Source organism: Euleptes europaea, chromosome 8 (assembly GCF_029931775.1).
Source record: "Euleptes europaea isolate rEulEur1 chromosome 8, rEulEur1.hap1, whole genome shotgun sequence".
NCBI lineage: Eukaryota > Metazoa > Chordata > Lepidosauria > Squamata > Sphaerodactylidae > Euleptes > Euleptes europaea.
In genome coordinates this window covers 31,119,774-31,145,972 of record NC_079319.1, presented here as the reverse complement: position 1 = coordinate 31,145,972, position 26,199 = coordinate 31,119,774, and the positions used below count along the sequence as shown (strand labels likewise).

The 26,199-nt window shown below is 41.9% G+C and overlaps 1 protein-coding gene across 1 annotated transcript; it reads left to right on the top strand.

Moving 5' to 3' along the window:
• The first annotated feature begins 499 nt into the window (after positions 1 to 499).
• LOC130481689 (carbonic anhydrase 3-like) lies at positions 500 to 24,392 on the top strand. The gene is made up of 7 exons (XM_056854458.1): positions 500 to 545; positions 4,334 to 4,531; positions 14,264 to 14,382; positions 17,102 to 17,194; positions 18,665 to 18,730; positions 21,682 to 21,837; positions 24,242 to 24,392. The coding sequence occupies exons 1-7, from the start codon at positions 500 to 502 to the stop codon at positions 24,359 to 24,361; spliced, it is 798 nt and encodes a 265-aa protein (XP_056710436.1). The 3' UTR covers positions 24,362 to 24,392.
• The last annotated feature ends 1,807 nt before the right edge of the window (positions 24,393 to 26,199 follow it).

The window sequence follows — 26,199 nt, the reverse complement described above, 5'->3', positions numbered from 1 at the left end:
CAAGTGAGCTGTGGCTCACGAAAGCTCAGACCCTGCCAGAAAATATTCTTGTTAGTCTTTAAGGTGCTCCTGGACTCTTGCCCTTTTTGACTACTGCAAACAGACTAACACGGCGACCCACTGTGAAGTATCAAGTCCTAGCTGTTTCGGAATAGGAGAAACGAACCAGAAGATGTCATTCAAAGAGCCTCTCCCCACTGACCCTTGACAAGCTCTGCAGGCAATATGCGACCCGGGCGGACCCTCCCCGCGTGCCTAGGAGCGGGCTCCGTCTGGACGGCAGCCCGGCGGTGGCTCCGAAGGGGAAACCTCCCAGGCTAACGGGGGGGGGGGGCGTGGGGGGCTGCCGGCGGCTCCTCCCCTGGGCGTGCCTGGGCCCGATGCGGGGGGTGGGCGCCGGCCGAGCCCTATAAAGGGGCCGGGCGTCCGACGGTCGCGGCGACCCCGGGGGCGGCAAGCGGCGCGCGGCTCTGAAGCGCAGCGGGTGCGGACCGAGGCCATGAGCCAGCAGCTCACCCCTCCGTGGGGCTATGCCAAGGAGAACGGTGAGTGGGGACCCCAGGCGGGGTCCCGGGGGGAGCTCGACGGTCTCCCGCGGACCCCCCTCGCCCGCCCCTCCCTCCGGAGGGAGGAAGAAAGGGAGGCTGGGCAGCGCAAGGCACAGACCCCTAACCGCCCCTGCGGGCGACCTTCTTTGCAGGACGGGAGGAGACGGCATCATAGAAGTTGGAAGGGACCCCCACGGTCATCTAGTCCAACCCCCTGCACAATGCAGGACATTCACAACTACCTCCCCCCCCACGCCCCCAGTGACCCCTATTCCATGACCAGAACATGGCCAAGGTGCCCTCCCTCTCATCATCTGCCTAAGATCACAGAATCAGCATTGCTGACAGATGGCCATCTAACCTCTTCTTAAAAGCCTCCAGGGAAGGAGAACTCACCACCTCCCGAGGAAGCCTGTTCCACTGAGGCCAGGCGCGCCAAGGCTTGGCATCTCTTTTTTTATTTGTGTGTGTGTGAAGTGTCGTCAAGTCGCTTCTGACTCACGGTGACTTTATGAATCAATGTCCTCCAAAACGTCCTATCTTTATCAGCCTTGCTTAGGTCTCCTGAATTGAGGGCTGGGGCTTCCTTTATAGAGCCAATCCATCTCTTGTTGGGTCTTCCTCTTTTCCTGCTGCCCTCAACTTTTCTCAGCATGATTGTCTTTTCCAGTGACTCTTGTCGTCTCATGACCTGACCAAAATATGACAGCCTCAGTTTAGTCATTTTAGCTTCTAGGGTCAGTTCAGGCTTGATTTGATCGATAACCCACTAATTCGTTTTTTTGGCAGTCCAGGGTATCCGTAACCCTCTCCTCCAACACCACATTTCAAAGGAATCTACCTATCACCTTTCTTCATTGTCCACACCCATTCATAGTAATAGGGAATACAATGACATGAGTTAACTTGATCTTGGTTGCCAGTGACACATCCTTACACTTAAGAATCTGTTCTGGCTCCTTCATGGCTTCCCTTCCCAGTCTCAATCGCCTTCTGATTTCTCTTTATCATCTTGAAATATTTTCCAAAACCGCCTTCAGCAATCGTAAAGTAACGCATATTTTTTAAGTTAGGAGAATTAAAAATATAAAAGTTGTATAATGGTCCAAAATACACAGGGGAAAAAACACACCAGCCAAATAAAATACGCCATGGATGCAAGAAAAGGAGGGCAGCTATATCCTGAGCTCCAGGGACTTGTTGGTGTTGGTGTTGTGAGCATGATGCATTGCAAAGTCAACCAAAGAAACAGATTCGCATTGCTTTGCAGGCAGAGTTGTTCTGTAGACTAACTTTGTTGTTTGTTAAAATGGGGCAGATGTTTCAAGAGAAACTTTCGGTATTTCAGCTGTCCAGCAACCACAAAAAATTGTGTAGCACCATAAAGACCAATTTATTTATTGTGGCATGTTTGTGAAACTTCGCAAACCTCACTTTTTCTTGGCAGTATATCTTTTGCCTGATCTGGCTAATTTTTGTCCATTTCTTGTCTTCTTTGTTATTTACACATATTTTCCTAAGTTTATGGATATTTTATTTACTTCTTTATTTGAAACATTTCTATCCCATCTTATTTCCTCAGTTTCAAGGTGGCAAACGATACAGCAACCAAGTTGCAAGGACATAAATCTCTCCCCACCCAAACTCAATATACAACTTTCAGAATTCTGTTCAGTTTCACACTAAGAATTACTCTGAGCCTCAGAACATTTTCAGGGCAATCCTAAGGAGAGTGACTCCAGTCTAAGCCCATCGAAACGTAGAAGGCTCAGACTGCAATAACTCTCCTTAGGATAGCGCTGTTGAGATTCTTGAGTGCTCCTGTCGCATCGCTCTATTCCAAATAACCAAAGCAAGCTCTAGCCATTTGACGTTAGCCAGTCAACCAAGTGGCTTTTAGGCAGGATCATTGCTGCCAGCTGTAACATCCAGTCTGTGCTTTTATTTGCTCCACCTGTCTCTAGGTATAAAGTCTGGGCATGGGTACAGGCTTGAGCCCCTGGGCATGCTGAAGGGCAACAGCCAAAGGCTCTTGGCCCCTAGCTTGTGCCCTTTGGCTTTGAACAAGCTGGCCTGTTGGATCCAGGGCCCAATCCATGACATACTTTTTATGGGGGGTTCTTATTTCAAATGTACTTTTAAATCTTGCATTTGGATTGTATTTTGTACCATTGTAAGTCACGTTGTGTCCTTTTGGGGAGAAAAGTGTTCTAAGTAAGTGAGTCAACGTGATCACTCTCATTTTAGCAAGAGATCACTACAATTCCTGCCACATGATGTGGTGGTGGCCACTGGCATAAAAGGACTTAGAAGAGGGTTAGCCATCAGCTCAAGCGCCTCCAGGATCAGAGGGAGTATGCCACTGAATACCAGTGGCTAGGAGGCAACAGCAGGAGGGAGCCTCTGCCTTTATGCCCTGCTTATGGGCTTCCCAGAAATATCTTGCTGCCCTCAGCAAGCACGTTTGGCTGGATGGGACTTCAACTGACCTTGGAGGACACTTCTCATGTTCTTTTTTTCTGTGCTGTAGCCAAACCAGTGCTGGTAATTGAATCAGTAATGGTGGTTATTTACATGGTTGTGTAGGAAGGGAGAGGTTGCCCATTGTTGATATATACTTTTTCATTTTTGTTGACTGCCAGTTAACCGTTCGGTTGATTTTGCAAGGCGTAATATTAAGAAAAAAACTTATGAAATACCCTTTGCATCCTAAAACAAAACATTGAATTAAGCACCTGAAAAACTTTGAAATCTCAAGCATACTTATGTACTTGGAAATGATTCCTGACCTTTCTGTAGCAGATTCACTCCCACCCACCCCCAGAGCTCTAGTAAAATAAACGCAGGGTCATTGTGAAATGATGGGAGCATGATCCATCTATATTTATACACTACTGAAACCCATTTATTTCCATAGGCTGAGTTAGCAAATGTTGAAATATTTTACCTTGAAATCAATGGGAATAAAAAGGGTTACACTTTGGCTGGATCACTCCCTCTGTCCTTATATTGTGCTCTATATTTTATTTGTTGTCTTCAGATAAGTGAAATAAATCATAGCATTTATTAAACTATCCTTGCTTTCTGCATTTTTTATGATATTCTAGATTCTTTAGGGGGAAAATTGGGCACCAATACAGCAATCATTCATTGTAGCTGTGTAAGGTCAGTCCATTTCAGTAGAAATGTCACACAAATTTTACAAGTTGCCTTAAATGAATGGAGATTCCATAGCAGAGATGGCTGGCGTATTGTATGTATCAGCCCTTCATACTCTGTTTTATCTCTGTGTGGCTAAAGCGCTGTCAAGTCACCACCGGCTTATGGCAACCCTGTAGGGTTTTTGAAGTCAAGACTAACAGAGGGGGTTTGCCATTGCCTGCCTCTGCACAACAATCCTGGCATTCTGTGCTGGTCTCCCATCCAGTTACTAACCAGGGCTGACCCTGCTTAGCTTCTGAGATCTGACGAGATCAGGCTAGCCTGGATCATCCATGTTAGGGCTCTGTATATCTCTGCCAGTCATGAAAGATTTAGTAATGCAGAACAATAACTTTACAGGTTACATTTATTGAACTCCATGATAACGATGAAACAAAATGTGCGTGTCTGGCCAGTGATTAACTATTCTTGTCAAATAAGTAATGGCTGCTAGCAAGAGCACAGTACTAATCTGCAAATACAACTCTTAGCAGTTTGCAACTAAACAAGCTGAAAACTGTTGTGCAATATTTCCCTTTGGGTATCTACTCAGAACATGACATTTCCTTTCCTCTTTTGATTAGGGCCTGATCGTTGGCATGAAACTTATCCATTGGCCAAAGGAAATAATCAATCGCCAATAGCAATCCTTACCAAAGATGTCTTCAAAGACCCTGTTCTACTGCCTTGGTTTACGAGTTATGATCCAGGCGCATCAAAGGCCATATCAAATACTGGGAAAACTTGCCGGATCGCATTTGATGACACCTTTGATCGCTCAGGTTAGTTTCAGGTTTGTTTTGGTAAATAATTGTGATTAACAACTGTGCGCCTGAGCTAAATTTGTGGAGGTGGGAGGTGAACTATGGGGAAGGGAGGACAAGGCAAAGGATTTCTGAAAATGTCTTTGTCTTCCTTTCTTTTCTCTGAATTATTCAAGGGGAGGGAAAGAAGAAAAGGAATATTTTGCTGCTGCTTTCTGCAATTCCCAATCTGTTTTATCGGCAACTGCTTCAGTCTTTGCATTTATCCCTAAACCTATCATTCAGGTCAGGACTAGATGATTTCCGAACCTCCCTTCCTTCCTACCCTGATAGTCCTGTTCATAAGTTACAGTGAACACATGTACAATCAGTGCACAATGTGCCCTTAATTTTTCTTGATATGTGCTTTGAGTAATGTTTAGGTTATTCAACACGTGTACAGCTGAATGTGTAATTTAAACCCCACATTTATTCAAGTACTGATCCCCGGTTTCCTTTGTAGAGTGAACACAAGTTGGGGTTTTTCTTACAGGCAGGTTGTACGTGTATTTACTATAACATGTGAACAGGGCGAGCAGGATTTTAAGTCTCCTTATATGCACAGCCAACACTTTTAGTACCCCAGTGCCTGTACCCTGACCTCTGCCACTGGAAATGGTATCAAGTGATAGAAAGAAGTGTGCATGTACAAGCCTCAACCACTGCCATTATGAGGGATTTGGGGACCGGTGTGGTCATTCTCACCCTCTTCTCTTTTCCATGAGAGCCAGCATGGTGTAGTGGTTAAGAGCAGTGGCTTGGAGCGGAGGAGTCTGATCTGGAGAACCGGGTTTGATTCCCCACTCCTCCACAGGAATGGCGGAGGCTAATCTGGTGAACTGGATTTGGTTCCCCACTCCTACACACGAAGCCAGCTGGGTGACCTTGGGCAGGTCACAGCTCTCTTAGAGCTCTCTCAGTCCCACCTACTTCACAGGGTGTCTGTTGTGGGGAGAAGAAGGGAAGGTGATTGTAAGCAGGTTTGAGTCTCCCTTAAGTTGTAGAGAAAGTCAGCATATAAAAGCCTACTCTTCTTCTTCTTCTTCAGGCTCTAAAAATGTAGACACTTCCAAGACCTTGGCACCTTTGTAGACGGATTTTGTATTTGACCTTTGTATTTGTGGACAGATAATAAATAGCATCTAGTTGGGTGCTGTGCATGATGCAGGAAAGAACAAATATAGTTAATTTACAGGTTGGGGGGCAATGAAGAATCATGGGGGAAACCATTCTGAAATCCCTCATCACCAAAAATATCTGCTTCTAGAATTCTATAAATTCTCAGGATCTTATGCAGGCTTGTTTCCACACACACACCTTTTTTTTTTTTTTTTTACCAACTCTCAACAATTCCATGCTCCTATTGCATATTCAGGCTCAGGAGGCTGTTCTGTTTTTTCCTTGTGATTAATTTACAAAATCCTATCTTTATACATACCTAGGGAGTCTGCCAAGCATGCAGAAATTTCTAGCTTATTTGTGGATGGCCCTATAGTGAGGTGTTCATGATCACTGTGGGACCGTCCACTTTACTATTAGAAAGAGTGATTCCAAGCAAATTGAATGGCCTCATGTGCTTTGCACACTACAGAGAAAATGTCTGACCGCTATTCCAAATGTGCATGGTAATGTACAGAACATTCAGTAACTGTAGATATTTGACCTGGCATGGATAATGATTCCATAAGCAAGAAGGTACATATATGGTGTTTATTTTGAACATAAATAATCAGGAGGTTTGAGCTGAGCAGTTTTTCCCAGGGGAAAAATGTTCCAAGAGAACATCCCAAAGCATCTACCTCCCTCTCGTAACAGGGGACAAAAATATCAGAGAGGGAAAAGACTAGAACACGAAGGCCCAGCCTAGATATTCTGTTTGGCCTTGAGTTGGATTAGGGGAACCCCAGCCTGGTTTATGGCCAAACATAATGTCTAGTTTGAGATTAAGAGAGCAGGTCTACTGAAAATCTAACTCAACCCTATTCAGTAGGGCTTACTCCCAGGAAAATGTTATTGGGATGCCATTATTAGTCCTTGATATGAAAGAAAGGTCTCTGTCAAAGAGTTAAACTCAAAATACATTGAATGTTCACAATTCATTTCTTGTGGTGTTTTCTGAATCATGTTTCTTTTTTACCACTGGCTATTGCAACAGCCTACCCTGTTTACTGGATAACGATAACGCTTTTATGCATTCCAATGACATAAAACTAAAGGCTGATTGCCATTGAAATATTCATGACATGCAGTAATAATGAGTGAAAAGATTGTCATGTGCTTTACATGCTGGTAAGGAGGAGACTGATCCTTGCCCTGTCCTCTCTTTCAAGCCAAATTTAACCACTACACTGTTCTCACATTTGAGATGTGTGGGTATTTTGTACTCCAGTATTCATATCTGATTAAGATTTTAAAAAAGAACTGGCCACCATGGACAGTGTTTCAGCCAAAGGCCTTTGTTATCCAAAGCTCATAAGCAAGCAGAAAGGCATGTTCTCACTTTAGCAAATCTCCCATGGCCTGTAGTGTGTTATTGTAAAGAATGACATACTTGGGCCTGTAATATTTCTGTTGAACCCAAAATCTAAAATCAAAAGAAAGTGTGGTTTTAATTGTTAATGGTTAGGACTGATTTCCATGCTGACAAACTGGGCAATAGGCAGTTCATGAGAGGGGGGGCATCTTGGTCATTTTCTGGGCACTGGGTGTGTGTGGGGGAGATAGTTGTGAATTTCCTGCATTGTGCAGGGGGTTGGACTAGATGACCCTGGTGGTACCTTCCAACTCTATGATTCTAATAACCCAACTGTGCTGCCATGAAGGGGTAGCCTCTATCTGTGAGTGTAAACAATCTTATAGGTAGGGTTGCCAACCTCCAGGTGGTGGCTGGAGATCTCCTACTAATACAACTGATCTCCAGCCGATAGAGATCAGTTCCCCTGAAGAAAATGGCTGCTTTGGCAGTTGGACTCTGTGGCATTGAAGTCCCTCTCCTCTCCAAACCCTGCCCTACTCAGGCTTCGCCCCCAAAATCTCCAGGTGTTTCCCAACCCGGAGCTGGTCACCCTACTTATAGAACTGTTGTGATGATAAAATGGTGAGGGGAACAGTCTGCCTAGCCTCCTTGTAGGAAGAGCAGAATAAAAACCAAATAAATAAGTATGCCAGGAACCATCAGTGGTGCAAATTAGTTCCTAGTGCTTTTCCACAGATGTTTGTATGATAACTTGGGCAGGAACTTCACATTGGGGGACAAAGGGAAGATTCTAAAGCCATTCTCATGATTTTGCGGGTGTGTGCAAGCTTACCTTTGGATGTAGTGGTATTTTTCTCGCACAGTGTTCTTGCATGAGATGTGAATTGGCTTTCTGTGAGCTAACAAGGCTTTCCATGTGCAGAAAGGCACACGACGAGATCATAATGTGTTAGCGTAATTATATATAATTGCAATTTGTGTCACATAAAATACCATGCACCTTTGTCTGCAGTGTGACACATAACTTGATGGATACGTTATCCTTTAATAAATCTGAGAATGTTTGGCAGCTGCATGAAGATTGGAGGGAGTGGACTGGCCCTTTAATTTACTAGGGAAAGTTCCCTGTGGACGGCTCCCCTAGAGGACTAACAGGGGCCAGAGAAAGCTGAGCCAAGTGCGCCTGTGGTGCTGGTGGCGTCGCTGGGTCTGTGCAGCTTGGCCCTGTGCTGTGGCAACCATAGCAGCGGATGCAGTCCTTGCCCCCCGCCTCCCCATGGGCCACTTGGCTCAGCTTGCTCAAGCGCTGTTGTCACGACCCAGGTGGCTCCTGCAGATTTTCAGTAGAACTCAGCTCTTTGTGGGTGAAGAAGAAGACGAAGAGTTGGTTTTTATATGCTGACTTTCTCTACCGCTTAAGGGAGACTCAAACCGGCTTACAATTGCCTACCCTTCCCCTCCCCACAGCAGACACCCTGTGAGGTAGGTGGGGCTGAGAGAGCTCTGAGAGAACTGTGACTAGCCCAAGGTCACCCAGCTGGCTTAATGTGGAGGTGTGGGGAAACAAACCCCGTTCACCAGATTAGCCTCCGCTGCTCTTGTGGGGGAGTGAGGAATCAAACCTGGTTCTCCAGATCAGAGACCACCACTCCAAACCACTGCTCTTAACCACTACACCACGCATCAGTATTTCAGCATCAGTTGATGGGAGAACAATACTTCAAGGAGAAATCAGTTGACTAGAGAACAATACTTCAAGGAGAAATCATTGACAAAATTTGTGCAAACAAATAACTTTGCATTTGTAGTAGTATTAAAATATTGTGCTCTTGCTCTGGTTTTATAATGAACCTAGGCTATGGTGAGAACCGGGCACTCCAGAAGTCAATCTAAACACACATGGATCTTATTCCGACTGACACTGGCGAAACCTCTGCTCAAAACACTGCTGTGGATCTAGCACTATTAAGTCGCCCTTCTGGGAAGGCCCCATTCAATACTTACCAGCATGAATCAGGCGGTGCCTGCATTTCACAACCCACTTCCTCTGATGTCCTTTCTCTTATTCTGGTTAGTACCAAGGACTGGTGCCACAATCCTGACCTCATTTATGATGAAGTAATTCTCATTTATTTCAAGGGAATTTTCTTACATGCTTTCCCCCCACCCCCATCGGTAGGAAAGCAGCTGGAAGTGGCAGTTTTAAGCCGACAACACAACACCTTGAGTTGAGCAGCTTCTCTTGTCACTCCTGATGGAAGCCTTTGAATCTGATTTTTGGGTTTTTTCATAGTTGCGAGACTGAAACATGCATTTCCATGCAATGTCTAGTTTATTGCCACAGTCTAAAATAAAGTGTTTTTTTAAAAATTCTTTTTGTCCACAAGCTACAGTTCCCAAAGTATTTATTAAGGGGATGCTTTGGGATAATTATTTTCAGAAGGACATGTTATCAGATATTTAAGGATTAGAACATGGTTTTATTTAAAACATTTGTAACTACATATTGTCAAGATGTCACACATTCATGTTTTGTTGCATGATCCTAGTGTAGCTGTTGTTACGTCTTCTCTTATGGACATGTGCTAGAGCATCAAGTACTAGGGTCTGGCTATTTCGATACAATACTCATCCTAATGGAAATTCCACTGTTGATATCAGTGCAGAACCAGGCTGGCCCCTTCCGTCTTCTGACCTCATTTATCTTATGGGCATGACAGAATCTATCCATTCTTTAGATAGCTCTTTGGGATCTTTACATAACAGCATGTTGTTGATGGTGATTTATTTTTGTATTGATGCATACCAACCAGACCGAGAAGAACCGCATAGCTGAAACAGAGAGATGGCACTTGGTGCAGGCATTTCTGAGCCAACTACAGAAAGAAAAGTCCAAGTTAAGCCTTTCCCTCTGTGCTTAACACATCTTTTATCTTTGGGTATTCCAGCACATAGGGTATCAATCACTGACATGTGACCAGCAGTGTCCTGGCACAAAAGGATTTAAGACCTGCGTTAGCATTAACTTTGAAATTCCATGCTGTTGCTGGAGGTCAAAAAGCTTGAACGTTGTTCAAACAAAGGCTTTCAGGGATTGCACAGTAAATTGGGTTATCATCTTTCTTCCTCTGGAGACATGGGTTCCTTTCCTTTTATAGGCTACAAACAAAGATATTTGGTATCTCAAGAGGCCTAGGGCTAGAACGGTAAGGTAGGGTACTAGAGATCAGGCATAAAGTCTACCCTTTTGCAGGGGTTCTTCAGTCTCTGTGCCAAACTATCATACAGTAAAAGCCTCTCTATCAGCAGTTGTTTTCAGTTATGAAAAATAGCATTGCTTTAGATGGAACATTTCCTTCTTGGAAATGCTAGCCACGTAATTACACATTGACAAGCATGCATAGCTGCCTTTATTGACCATAATGACAAAGAACGTGCCAAAACAATCTGCCGAGGCAATGTTTATTTATTTCGGGACCCGTTAATACGTCCATATTGACACAGCCAACTGTGCTGTACTGTTACTTTGTTTTTATCATGGACTAACATGGCAGAGCTAACGTTTTGAATCTTGGGGAAGAGGGTATCTCATTATTTTCACTTCTGGATCATCACCAGTCACTGTCAGTCTGGCAACAGGTGAGGCTTTGAGACCTTCACATCTATAAGACTTGGTCTCCCCGTGACTATAAATAACTAGAACTACATTCTTAGCGTATAGAGTTTGTTTTTACCTGGCTGTTAATGACCTCTGATGTATAGAAGAATCGGTTGTCCTCTCTGTCAGAGTCTGTTGTGTAGTATAGACTGCCACCTTCCTGTTTCGGCTTGTATGAATTTGCCGAATTTGTATGAATTTGCCATCAGACCTTTGCAGTTATGTTTCAAGAATACAATCAGCAGATAAGAACATAAGAAAGGCCCTGCTGGATCAGACCAAGGCCCATCAAGTCTAGCAGTCTGTTCACATAGTGGCCAACCAAGTGTCTCTAGGAAGCCACAAACAAGACGACTGCAGCAGCACCATCCTGCCTGTGCCTCACAGCACCTAGTATAATAGGCATGCTCCTCTGATACTAGAGAGAATAGATATGCAGCATGACTAGTATCCATTCTAACTAATAGCCCTTTCCTCCATGAATATGTCCACTCCCCTCTTAAAGCCCTCCAAGCTGGCAGCCATCACCACATCACCAGGCATGGCAGAAAGCTTTAAGAAGTAGCAGCCTGTGCTGATGGTCAGCCCCTCCCTTTCTGAATTTTTGGCAAAAAGAAATGATGGGTGGGTATGCTGAGGCTATGGTCCTGTAGCGCAGTGAAGAGCAGAAATGCATGTAAAAATGGACAATAATTGTGGCAAAATACAGTGAAATTTTTAATTTAAAAGTTAAAGGGCTTCTGAAGATTCAGAGATGATTTGTAAGGAATATGAGGCTCCTGGACAAATTTACCTCACAAATTCAGGAATTTTATAGGCATATGTGTACTAGGAGCACTAGCTTCCTTTTATGAAGTTTTCAGATACTAAGCCAGGCAAGCATTCATTTGAATAGTGCTTAAAATCAATTCTGTACTATAATTTGGTATAAATACAATTCACAAACCCACATAAACATCCCTTGTTGAATCATTATATCTAATTCTGAACCACTCCAAGGAGTGTGGATCAAAAAAGCTACATGATGGGGTCCGGGACAGACAGAAGGTATTGTTCTACAAAACTGGTGGAAGTCCCAGGTTTACATAAAAATATGAATTGTAAAAAAATACATCAGGGGTTAGAAAAACTTAAGTATCTGCTGATATTTGTTGAGTCTTCCAAGACTCAGTTTGTGTCAGTGTGTGGGAGGGAGGACAGAGAGACAGAGAGAGAGTCACACCCTACTAACTTCATTGAAGTCAATGGTCTAAGAAGGGTGAACTTTGCTAGGGATTTTGCTGTAAAAGTAGTAAAATTTAGGAGGGAGGAAAAGTAAAACAGGAAGAGGGAGGAACAAAAAAGGTAAATAAGGAAAAACTGAAGATGTGTGAAGGAAACAGTAAAAGGTAGGTGGGTAGGGAGAGGGCCAGAGGCTGCTAAGGGGAGAAGAAACAATTAAGTGGGGGAGAATGGGAGGGACAGTAAAGAGGAAAAGCAAAAGTGAGAAAAAGAATGAAGAAATGAGATTTTCCTTGCCTTTTCTTGCTGGTCGCCCCATTTGTACTTTAATACTGGTCTGAATTAAATAAAATTTAAAATATTAGAAATTCTGAGAGATTAATATAGAGGAGTCATATTCTACACTGGGTCATTGTATGCTATGCCAACCTCATGATTTGAGCCCAAGGCATTTAATTGATCCATTCATGAATTTATATGCTGCCTCTCCAGAGTAACTATTTGAGGTGGCACACCGCGGTGCTATTCCAAACAAATACATGAAAGCAATTAGCAATAATGACAACTACTAATAACAGCTATACCCAGAAGCAATGCACCTACACCAAAACAGTAGAAGAGCTTGATGGCAGAAGCACAGTACATAAAAACAGAATTAAAATTATTATAGGCAAGATAGGCAGGAAATGTAAAACAATAAGCTATAAAATCTGTAATGAAATGCTAAAATGGTGAACAGAAAGGTGGGAGAGATTCCATGAAAAGCCTGGGCAAAAACCTTCCACTTTTTTCCTACTGTGCTTCTTCAGCTTTTTGCAAAGTGTGATACTGCCACAATAAACGGGGGCGGAGGGAGCTGAAAAATCCACACCTGATTAGAAAAAAGGAAATGTCTTCAGCTACACTGTCATGATAGCTGTCTGCACCTTAAAATTCCATTTCAAATGCCTTTCCTGTTCTGTGGAAGGATTACTCATGCTTTTCAGGTGTTTTTTTTGCCATTATATCTTACTGTTCATTGAGGCAGAAGGTAGCTCTATTTATAGATGGGACAAGTGTGACTTTTTGGCCAAAGCCCAGCCTCACTCACTACCCTCAAAGTGACATGTACTTCACACACAAGTGACAAGTGCAAGTTATCATTGTTCTCAATAGGATTGCTGTCTACAGGTGTTGGTTACAGTACTACTGTTTGGTCTCATCATTCCTCATCCATCCAGACAGAGTTCTAAAACTGGTAAAATACCATGACATAGCACCTCAGGGCATTCAAGAGCTAGTCTCTGTGATTTCTCAGACCTAGTCTGAATGTAGAGCCAGCATGGTGTAGTGGTTAAGAGAGGTGGTTTGGAGCAGTGGACTCTAATCTGGAGAACTGGGTTTGATTCTCCTCTCCTCCACATGAGCGGCAGACACTAATCTGGTGGACCAGGTTGGTTTTCCCACTCCTACACACGAAGCCAGCTGGGTGACCTTGGGCTAGTCACAGCTCTCTCTTAGAGCTCTCTCAGTCCCGCCTACCTCATGGGGAGGGGAAGGTGATTGTAAGCCAGCTTGATTCTTCCTTAAGTTGTAGAGAAAGTCAGCATATAAAAATCAACTCTTCTTCTTCCTCTTCCTCCTCCTCTTGTATTTCCCATGGTCAGGTCGCATTTTCATGGCCCCTTTAGAAGCAGCCTTATATTGCTCTGTTCTTCACAATGTAATGTAACTAGGGCTGCCAACTCTAGGGTGGAAATTCCTGGAGATATGGGGGGTGGATCTTAGAGAGGGCACGGTTTGGAGAGGGAAGGGGCCTCAGTGAGATATAATGCCATATAGTTCACCCTCCAAAGCAGCCTTTTTCTCCAAGAGAACCGATCGCTGTCATCTGCAGAACAGTTACAATTCTGGGAGATCTCCACACCTCACCTTGAGGTTGACAACTCTAAATGCAACATGCTCACGTCTTGGAATGCTGGCGCTTCTGACCTCGCTTTGTAATAACTCCCTCCCCCCAATTCCTTTGTATTGTGAGTATATTGACTGAAAAAAGCATGTTATACATCTGATGAAGAGACTTTGGCTCACAAAAGCTTATGCCACAATACATTTGTTTTTGTTTAAATTGCCCCTCAAATTATTGAAGGAAAAGAACAACCATTTCTGCTTGTTAGAGAAGCAGGTGGAATTACAGTGTTACGAGTACTTCCTTTGGGAAAGTGAGAAGCCGTACCCAAGAAGAGAAAATGCCCTCACTTAAATTAGCTGTTGTTGCAACAGAGTCTCAGTAATAATAAAAACCTCCTGCACTATGTGGTTGTACTGTTGCTCTGGCAGTGGAAAGTTTTCTCTTAACAGAGGCTGTTTATTACAGTATTGAGGGGTGGACCCCTCCCAGGAATTTACAGGCTGCGTCAGCTCCACATCCACTGGGGTTCCACAGACGACAAAGGTTCCGAGCATGTTGTGGATGCAACAAGGTATGCAGGAGAGGTGAGTGTTGGCATGGAAATAACGTGGAATGCCTCCCTATCACTCCCACCCCCTCTAAGTGGAAAAACGAGGCTCCGGTTGCAGGGAAATGCACTCCAGATACCCAGAATATTTCCATTTCCACTTTCAGTTCTGAAATCAGTTTAAGCACATTAATAATGTCATAACCCGTGGCGCAGAGTGGTAAGCTGCAGTACTGCAGTCAAAGCTCTGCTCACAACCTGAGTTTGATCCCAACGGAAGTTGGTTTCAGGTAGCCGGCTCAAGGTTGACTCAGCCTTCCATCCTTCCGAGGTTGGTGAAATGAGTACCCAGCTTGCTGGGGGTAAAGGGAAGATGACTGGGGAAGGCACTGGCAAACCACCCCGTAAAACAAAGTCTGCCTAGTAAACATCGGGATGTGACGTCACCCCATGGGTCAGGAATGACCCAGTACTTGCACAGGAGACCTTTACCTTTTTTACCTGGGTTTGTTGGCCGGCAAGTAGTTCAATAACAGCATCCTATGAGAAGGCAAGATCCTAGCAGTTAGTTTCTTGAGAACACAGTTTCATGGTGACTTTATACTGTCTGCTTGCTGGAAAATGGAGGTTGTTTTTCTCTCTCTCCATACATCAATGGACAAAGTCACAGATCCTGGATCTTATAAGTGCTCCTTCAGAAGCCATTCTGAATCTGTATCTGAACTGCACTGGGTTTTTATCTTCGGGCACTGGTATAGCCTTGTGGTACTGTGGCTATAAATGAAGTAAGCAAGCAAATAAATATACTCTGCATTTTTAATCTCCTCCCTGAGTATATAAGAGTGAAGTCTCTGGGGCCTGTGATGTCAAGCACAAAGCTTATGGCACAGTGTTCTTGCTTCAAGGGGAAATTGCAATGTGAGATTGCTGAATTGGAGTCCATTCACAAATTCAGAACAATGGACCTCCTCCCCCAGGGCTGAATAGGGACATTGGATTCTTATCTCACTACAAATGCTAATTTTCTGTCCCTAAGTATTTCTCCACTGCTCGAATCAAGCTGATAATATTCTGCACTATACCTTTGCATCATGACTTCTTTCTTTGCAACACCCCTCCCATCTTCAGACTGGGAAATACAGACTCAGGGATCTCTATTCCTACTTCTATCTGACAGTGGGAGCTTTGACTCTTGAAAGCTTATACCCCCAAAATTTATACCTCCCCAATCTTGTTGGCCTCTAGGGTGCCACTGGGCTCAAATCTAGCTTTGTTTGCAATGCATAAAAAAGAACATTTATCCCAAAGTTACTTTTACCCATTTTAAGAAAGTATTGGCTTCTCCCACAACAAAACCAAGGACTTAATCAGGAATGCCATAGGCTGCACCAGTAACTCTTGGGAATCATAGTGGGTACAAGCACATTCTTATAGGCATGTCAATTAATGAAGTTCTAGTTTTTGCCCATAAGATTCTTGCTTTCAGCCTATGTTATCTTGTCAAATGTTAATTTTGTGAGTCATAAGACTTAGCCCAGATGGTACAAAGCAGCATTTTTCATTGGAATTTAGGAATTATGTGTTGGTATACTAATCTTGAGTCCTGACCTGCATGGCCCAGGTTGGCCTGATCTCATCAGATCTCAGAAGCTAAGCAGGGTCAGCTTTGGTTAGTACTTGCATGGGGGACCACCAGGGAATACCAGGGTCGCTATGCAGAGGCAGGCAATGGCAAACCACCTCTGTTTGTCTCTTGCCTTGAAAACCCTACTGGGTTGCCATAAGTCAGCTGCAACTTGACATCACTTTACACACACACAAAATAATCCTAAACTGCCAAACCCTGTGTAGATGAACTGATGAAGTACTTATGAAGGCAAGTGTTTCAGGATTAGAAACAGACATCAAATGTATTCAAGAATGCAGGACAGAATTTGGGAAATTTAAGGTGCTCTGTAGGTAACCCCTTTAAACTTTCTTAAGGTTACCCAGCCCTAGAGACCAGGGGAAGGAGAGTAAGAAGGCAAAGAGATCTGTAATTATGTTAAACTCAAATGGCCTGCTCACAAGTTACAGTGAATACAAGTAAAATTTATGTTGCATTCACTTGATTTTTTTATGTACATTGAGTAATTCTCATGTTACAGTCAGTATATGTACAGCTAAACATGTGATACAAACCCCACATTTATCCAGGTACTGGTCACCAGTTTCATTCATAAAGTGAACATGGGTTGGCTCTTTCTTACAAACAGATTCCGCATATACAGGCAGTATATATGTATGTTCGCTGTAACATGTGGACTGGGCTATAGTTACATGTTCAAAACATTTAACCTCTGTCAACAATCTAACTGCTTCATTCTGCACCAACTGTAGCTTCTGTGCTGTCTTCAATGGCAGCCCCACATTTCAGTAGTCCAATCTAGATGGATTAGCTAGTCGGCTGAGTTAAAAAAAGACTACCATTTCCATGCTTATGAAGTTGACAAAAAAAAAAAAAAAAACTTTTTGCCAGCCAGTTTATCTGCTTTTCCTGCAAAAGGGATGAAGCACACAAAACTCCCAAACTATTCTGAGCCTGCTTTAATGCCACATTTCACCTTAATTGCACAGGTGACTGCAAAAATCACCTTGTGTGGGGAGACAGGTATGGGAACAAAAGTAGTCCTGTGCATTTCCCTAAAAGTCACCACCAGTTTTTTGCTGCCATAGTACTTCATGATGGCATTTATAACGTTTTCCTTGGTTTCCAGATTCATGTGGTGCATTGGTATTCAAAGTACAGTAATTATGGAGATGCTGTGAGAAAACCGGATGGCGTGGCGATTTTGGCCATTCTTATACAGGTAAGCCCTGAACTATTCTTTCTTCCATAAATTATTATACTTAGTTGCATTTCTATTCAGATGTCCCATAACATCCATCACTACATTACATTATGTTGTGTTACCTTAGAGCAGTGTAATCAAAATGTGATTATTATATATTAGAAAAGAAATGCTATACTTAACATAAATGTTTGATTACTCAGTGGAAGGAGAATATCCCAGAGAATTTGCAGCTCCTCCAGTCTGCTCCCAGTGTGTGTAAACCAGGGGACAGAACTAGTTTTAATATCCTGTAGAAGCTGGAACCTGCCCCCCTTAGTCATGGTCACAAATCCGTCCTGTATACTCTATTAGATTGCCTTCCTTCTACCAACAGAATTAGCATTCATGTACAATTTAATATAAAGAGCCAATGTTGCATGGTAGTTAGTGTTGGACTATGATCTGGTTGACCTAGATTTGAATCATCATTGCTATGGAAGGTTGCTTGGTGACTTAGGGGCCACAATCTCAGCCTAACCAACCTCACAGGGTTGTTGTGAGAATAAAATGCAGGAGAGAAGAATGATGTGAGCTGCTCTGGGAAAGGTGGAGTATAAATAAACCTGAACTGTTTCTAGAAGCTATGAGTAAACTGAGGCTATTGTACTTTGGTCACATTATGAGAAGACAAGAGTTGCTGGAAAAGACAATAATGCAAGGAAAAGTTGAAGGCAGCAGGAAAAGAGGAAGACCCAAGATGAGATGGAGTGACTCCATCAAGGAAGTCACAGCCTCAGTTTGCAAGACCTGAGAGAGGCTTTTAATAATTGGATAATTTGGAGGACATTGATTCATAGGGTCGCTATGAATAAGATGCTACTTGACAGAACTTAACACACACTCGTCAATTAATTTTTTTTTTTAAGTTATTATCTTTAGCCACTTCAGATAGCAGAAATGTGTGAAACAGATAATTTAATAGTGGAATGGGCTGGGTCAGCTTATGGTATACTATCATCCACCCTCCCACACACACTCCCACAACCAGAATTAAGTTCTTGCGACCCACTGGGGACTGGCAGCTAGTATATGCTAGTCCCCCAGGCGAATACATGAGAAATGTCATGTCTAGTTTGGCCAAAAGTGAAGGTTTCCTGTTACTTTGCCTTTCAGTGGCTTCACCTCTGAACCACCAAATGCCTTTGAAACTCCAGTATATACACTGAATACTACAGTAGCGACTGCATTCCTGTTAACTACAGCACCATTATATGACAGCAAATCCAGTGAAATGAACAATCAAGCAAATCTAAATGGTTTTCATTGAGTGTTTTTTAAGCCAACAGGCATTTTTTGTTGTTATTTCAGCATACGATGTTCTCAGAGTATTAACTAATGAAACAGACAGATGGGATGGTTAAAGATCAATTTGCATGTTGTCATCCTTTATAACTTGGAGAAAAATCAGCTTCAACTGCTATTTGTTTTGTAATTTCCACATTACAGGTAGGGAAAACTCCCAAGCCAGAAGTGAAGAGAATTCTTGAAGAAATGACTGCTATTAAGACAAAGGTAACTATGAGGATTTTATATTTAGTTTCTCAGTGAATGAGATGGATTATATGCTCCCATTGTAAACCAAGATCATGAGTAGCATTTTAATATTCCTAGCAGGCAAGATGATAAGTAAGACCTCTGGACTGGCAGAAAAGATGAGTATCAGGTACTCAGGGAAACTCAGCAAGGTCAGATCTTGGTACAACTACAGTTGACCAGCCCCAGTAGCCTCTTTTCTTTCTGAAGGCCACAGAAGGGATTGTGAAGGCCAGTGAGAATAAGGCTTATCTGAGGTTAGATTTAGTTCAACAAATGAGTACAAATGTATAATTTCCAAAAATGCTGAAGTCATGGTAAATGCTGCCTTAAAAAGCGTTTAACCCAGTGAAAGAAAAGTGGTAGGAGTTTTTTTTAGCGCTCCCCCCAATTTATCAGTTTTGTTGTTGTTGAAAAAGACCTTAAAGTAACAAGGGTGGTTTTTAAAAAAAAATTCCCAATTTTTCACACTTGATACCAGGTGTGGTTTTTTTACCATCAAGTGACAGTTGACTTATGATGCCCCCCATAGGATTTTCAGGGCAAGAGACATTCAGAGGTGATTTGCTATTGCTTGCCTCTGTGTAGTGTCCCTGGACTCTCTTGGTGGTCTCCCATCTAAATAATGACCTGGGCCAACCCTGCTCATCTTTCAAGATCTGTTGAGATTGGGCTAGCCTGGGCTATCATTGGTACATCTATTGTGAAGAAATTTAGATTGATCTAAATACTCAGATCAATGTGAAATACCCCTCAGGACCTCAAGTGCAATTCATAAGACCATAGTTAAAGTGAAATTGGCCTACTTGCTAGACATGTTGGCTTTACTGAGTATGTGTTCATAGAAACCCTGTTGAGAAGATGATGATAACACTGCTGTGTTCCAAGTAGGGTTGCCAACCTCCAGGTGGTAGCAGAAGATCTGCTATTACAACTGAATATTACTTTATGATGGTTGACAATTAAAAACAATATAGAGGAAATTAAGTAGTTGTTAAGTTCTATACCAGAAATTGTTGAGTCTAAGTTCCAACCATTATCTTTAGTTTAACCTCCAGGTGGTGGCAGGAGATCTCCTGCTATTATAACTGATCTCCAGCCAATAGAGATGAGTTCTCCAGGAGAAAGTGGCCGCTTTGGCAATTGGACTCTATGGCATTGAAGTCCCTCCCCTCCCAAACCCTTCCCTCCTCAGGCTCTGCCCCAAAAACCCACCGCTGACGAAGAGGGACCTGGCAACCCTAGTTCCAAGTTAGTTTGAAAGAAGCCTGCTAGATCTAGCAGATGAGACAGTCCAATTCTTTTGCCATGCAGAGGCACTCTTGAAATGACATATGTGATAATTTTATTGCAAAAACACACAGTTATTTGCACTTGTGAAAGATTCAAGTATCTTTCCTCAAAGTGCACATTTGTTAATTATTATGAGGGATTTAGGTGGCTTGTTTACACTGTAATGAAATTGTATTTTCCTAACTGCAATATGGTGTTACTGGGAAATGTAATTCCCCCTGCATTCAGTGTGTACAGTTACTGTAGATAAGTTTTGAATTGTCATGTCCAGGGTGACTTTCTGTTGGCTTAGCATGGGCCATTTCTTGTGGAACAGAAGGTTTCTGACCCTGTTGTGGGAAGAGAGCTGACAGCAGTATCTTTTGGGGAAGGATCTGGTTAAACGATTGCTGCTTTGCATGCCAGCAAGTCTCAAGTTCAGTCCCTGGCATCTCCAGTCACATAATTTCAGGCAGCATGTGTTGAGAAAGACCTTTCTCTGCCTGGAGATCTCTGTGTTAAGTGCTATCAAGTCGCTTCCAACTCATGGTGACCCTATGAATCAAAGTCCTCAAAAATGTCCTGTCTTTGACAGCCTTGCTCAGATCTTGCAAACTGAGGGCTGTGGCTTCCTTTATTGAGTCAATCCATCTCTTGTTGGGTCTTCCTCTTTTCCTGCTGCCCTCAACTTTTCCTAGCACGACTGTCTTTTCAAGTGACTCTTGACTTCTCATAATGAGGAGATCTACTGCCAGTTAAACTAGAGGGAGTGGTGGTCTGACTTAGTATCAGGCTATGTCATCTATTCACATATGAATAGTTGCTGTGATATCACCAGTGATGAGTGACAGATTCTTTCATTTGTATATCCTTTTGGAGAGTAAACAGAATAAAACTTACTGCAGCTCAGGTACAGGCATTCTCAAGACTCTACAGTTTAATAAAGCACTGGGCATTATGTCCTATTAAACGATGGCTTGGCTTCACCCTTATTGAGTCAAGTGCTGTACAGATCACTAAGGAGAAGCACTTTGTGCTTCCAAAAGCTGTTTAGACATGCATAACAGGCAAAGTGGGGAGGGAGAAAGTCAGGGGTTTGTCTAACTAGTAAGAGGAACAAACTATAGGATAGGGCATTGACATACAAATATGTCGGGTCTGTGCGTGAAAAGTGGCTCTGAAGAAGACAAAAAAATGAGGGGAGTGTTTATTATTAGAGACTGGAAAACTGTTCACAAGTTATGTAAGAGGAAAGGAGAGTGAACAGGTGTGTGTGTGTGTGTGTGTGTATCATATGTACTGCTGGGCCTGGCCCCATCCCTACCTGTGTGTTTGTGATAACTTGTGAGCAGAGGCCACAGGTTATAAACTTTATGAGATTAGGAATCTGACAAACACAGGATCACTGATTTTGTGTGTGTAAACTTTGTATGCCCATAGACTCTACAGGCAACCCTGGATAGGATTGGTTTTGTACTCTCATCTTTATAGACAACCATTATCACAAATATATGTGTGTGATGTGTGTGTTTGAGAGTGAGTGAGCGAGCTCTGATTTAAAACAGCTGCCAGAGGTGATGGTGGTATTGATTATACCCAACATTATCTTCTGTCTTCAATTGGCTGTAACAATTGTATTTTTCTTGTATTTACTTAAGGGAAAAGAAGCTCCTTTTCCAAACTTTGATCCCTCAATTCTTTTCCCTAAAAACCGGAGCTACTGGACCTACCAAGGTTCTTTTACCACACCTCCTTGTGAAGAGTGTGTTACCTGGATTCTTCTGAAAGAACCTATTGTTGTCAGCGAGGACCAGGTAAATACTAGAAATTAACACAATCATCTTGTTTTATGTATCTGTATCAAATGAACGATCTACATTTTGTTGACAGCCTTTCTCTGCTCATCAGAATTTTCATGTGCGATTCAATGTTGATTAAATCTGGGACATCTTTATCGAAGAAACAGAATTACAAACAAGGACTGAAGAACATCTCAGGTTTCAGTTCAATCCTGCATGTCCATACCCAACCAGAGAAACAGATGCAGTTTTCTTAATATGTATGATAACATGTATCAGAGAAATTGAATAAGTGGTTTGAGCTGCAGTAAAGTGATAGGGGATAAAGTAAAGTGAGCCCCCAACACACCAGGCCATTTGGTTTTCTCCTGACCTGACCGAGCTATAAAAACTCTGTCTTGGGCTTCATTGGGATCCAGCTCAGTTGTGGTTTATAGCTCATAATCCAAACATCCATGCAATTTGTTCAAAAGGCTTATGACACCCCTGACTGATTTTTTTAAGGCAGTCTCCTTACTTACACATACACACTTGCACATCACAACAAATCTCTTTTCAAACTTAGAACAGTTTAAAAAGCAGCTTGCAAAACCGTAAATGAGGAATAACTGTTGTTCAACAAAACACATGGCTATAATGCAGTGGTCTGATCATGTTGAATTCCTTGGGTTCTCTTAAGTCTTGATTGTGACCCTGATCTGCAAATGATCCACTTTGGTCCTGACCAGAACTAAAATAGGGAACCTTTGAATTTTCATTCTACTGCCCTATGTGATACATGTCAGAAACTCATATTAGTAGGTTATGTGAAAGACCTCTGCCTGAGACCCTGGAGAGCTGCTGCCGGTCTGAGTAGACAATATTGACTTTGATGGACCACAGGTCTGATTCAGTATAAGGCAGCTTAATGTGTTCATGTGTTCAAAGACCAAATGGTAATCACAGCTTAATTTTTCTCTAAAATGTTTTCCATCAAAAGCCTATCTTGTATTTAAAAATGTATTGGCTGTAGTGAAAAGGACTAAGAAAATATTTAACATTTGTAGAGCAAGTAATGCCCCGACCTGGATAGTCCAGGCTTGTCAGATCTTGTAAGCTAAACAGAGCCAGCCCTGGTAATTACTTAGATGGGACGCCTCCAAGGAATACCAGGGTCATGACATATAGTCAGGCAATGGCAAACCACTTCTGAATGCCTCTTGCCTTGAAAACCTTACAGGGTTGCCATAAGTCATCTGTGACTTGATGGCAAAAAAAGTGCAAAATAATAGAAAGTATTATCTTCCATAAGCTGATTAAGGGATTCAGCATAGAAAGATAATCAGTTATTGCTGTGTGGTCCTGTCAGTATTTCCAGCTCACTTCTGAGACAATGGGATTTATTCCTGGTAAGTAGTTTTAGGAACCTTAGAAGGAGATCCTATCCTGTACCTTCCTGTGGAAGCCTGCTATGCTTCTGGGGCAGGGTTGTGAATAAATCACCAATAATTTCTGAGTGGGTGAGATGGTTGTTAGCAAACACACTCAATACAGTGCGATTGTAAGAAAGAACCGAGGAAGGCCTGCAGCATTTCCACACAGTGACTTATTACAATTTTCTTTTAAAAAAAGATATTTATTAAAGATTTCCATATTACACACTCAGCCATGCCCATACATACAATATAATCAATCTTCCAGGTTCATTTTGTGCTTGTCAATTCATTACTTACAAAAAAAAAGAGCCTGATCAGCTATCTATCAATACATTGCTTAGTCTCTAGTTTGTGGCATATTAATGACCATTTCTATTGTTTCTTTTGATCTATGCTTAGTTTATAGTTTCCATTTACTATTTCGTAAAGCACTATTACATATATCTGTTAATTTTTTCATCTTTATATTGCTATTCTAATATTCTGGTAAGCGCGAATATACCTCCACCCTTCTTTCTTAGATTATAGTTTTAGCTTTACATAATCAAAATAAGGTACGCAGTTCTTCCGGAATTCATCCATTGATCTACCTTTCACCAGATAAGATAGCCATCACTGTGTATTCTGCCATTTTTGCTTGCCATTTTCCCAGTTCTGGAAGTTTTTTTGTTTCCAAGTTGATGCCAAGACTGTTCTTGCTGCTGTAATTGTTTAACTGAACAAGTCCCTGTGGTTTTTAGATGGGACTTATTTTCATATGTGGTAGACATGTAAAAAAGTGAAGAAATTTTGGATACAAGTTCACCAGAAATTCAGAAGATTTTAAAAATTAACTTTCCTCTAGATCCCGAATCGATGTTGTTGGGAATAATACCGGAAAACCTATGACAGTTTTCTGAGGAGATCGGTCTCTTGTGGCTGCTCAGTATCCACTCAGCTGATTGCCAGTTTTCACCAGGCTATGGACTTGACCTTGACAATACATTCCTTTTACTCCTCTGCAGATGGAAAAGCTTCGTTGCCTTTCTAGCAAGACTGCAGATGAACCCCACTGCCCTTTGCTGGACAACTGGCGGCCTCTTCAGCCTCTCAATAACAGGATGGTGAGAACTCCGTGCCAATAGAATCTTTGTTGAAGTCCATGGTCTTCAAATCCACACTCATGTTGAATACTGTCTGCTGTTCTCCATCTGGATCTGTGCTGCTGAGCCAGAAACTGGGCGATGAAACAGGACAGGTTATTATATAAATCTAATCTCTAGAGGAGAAAAAAAGTGGGGCAAATTATATTAAAATAAAGGATCTGTGTATGTAATCTTTGTTTATACTAGCATTCGTATGAGTAATTCTATGAAGAAAAAGGATCATCCATCATTTACTTCTTCAAGGATTAAGGAATTCTTTCTTTCTCCCTCTTTCTCCCTCTCCCTCCTTCTCTCTCTCTCACACACACACACCAATTAGTTGTTCTCAGCTTATTCAACAGTATTTTTATATCAGTGTAAATGAGGGATATTCTAGGAACATAGCAGAAATTGAATTGAGTGTGTTTCTTTATAGTATTCATGTACTATGATGGCATCCATAGGAATCACTGAAATGTACCATTTCAATAACCGAATTGCGACTTAAAAACAAAACACCCGAATAACTAACCCTGTTTTATTATAGTGAGAATTTTATTCAAATAGAATATCGAATGCTTTCACATACAATTTCATGTTGTGTGATTTGAAATTATAAGACTCTTTCAAACATCCAGGATATATTTTTTTTACTGTATATGTAGCTAATAATTAGTCAAGATTATCTATATAATGCAGTAAATTATACAAAATAATGCATCAAAGCAGACTGTTCATTAAGAGAAATTCCTTAATGTTACATGCTGAGTATTTTACACTTTTACTGGATAATTTCTCGAACATGAAAAAGTTATTTTATGATCTTATTCACATTAAGGCAATTTGTATTGTGTCAGTGAAGACTGTGCATTTATTTGTCCAAGGCTGCTAATAGGGATGGGCTGACATTTCATAACAGAATGAAATTTTTGATGGGAAACCCATTTCACTTTTTATATACTTGGATAAATTTTGAAATGGGAATCCCCCCCCATAAATTTATACTTTTAAATGCCAGCATTAAGATTTTTGAAATAGGCCTTTTGTATCTTTTTTCAGTATGTTTCAATCAATAATTTACAGATGATAGAATATACCCTGTTCCAACTTTAACATGATGTTTGTATTGTTTTCAAATTTCAAAAAAACAATAAAAACCAAGAACTGGGATCTGTGTAGTACTAAAATTGTAGACTTTAAATCTGAAAATGTAATTTTTATTTCAAAACATGACAAGCATTTCCAAAAATTTTAATGAAAATAAATAACAGTTTTTTACCACCTGAAGTTGTTAATATTTACCAAGGTATTTTCTAGTGACTGTTTTTCTTTTTGCATTGATCTTATGTTTTGTAGCAGAACTGAGACAGCATGGCGTGATGGCAACACCTTGGCTTTTGTAAAAGAATAAATATGAATAAATCTATTTCACTGAGACACAGCATTTTCCAGAAATTTTTCAAATGCAAAACTATCATTTATATTAGTTGATTGAAGAACGACAACAAGAAAGATCTTTCTGTACTTGAAACCATTTTGAAATAGATAAGAATTTTAAATCTCTGTCATAAACTGAAGAGAGCTGGTTATGTTAGGCATTGAAGTCCCTCCCCTCTCCAAACACCTCCCTCCTCAGGCTCTGCCCCCAAAACCTCCCGCCGGTTGCGAAGAGGGATCTGGCAACACTACCCCCATCTTTCTCTGTCAACCTACTCCCTATTTCTCCCACCCCCCTTCTTGTCAATATTCCCCCCATCTCTCTTTCTTCCCCCTTCTTAATTTACAGGCCGTGGCAGCATTGGGAAGCTGCTCCAGGCCCAGAGCGGCTCTCCTGTTGC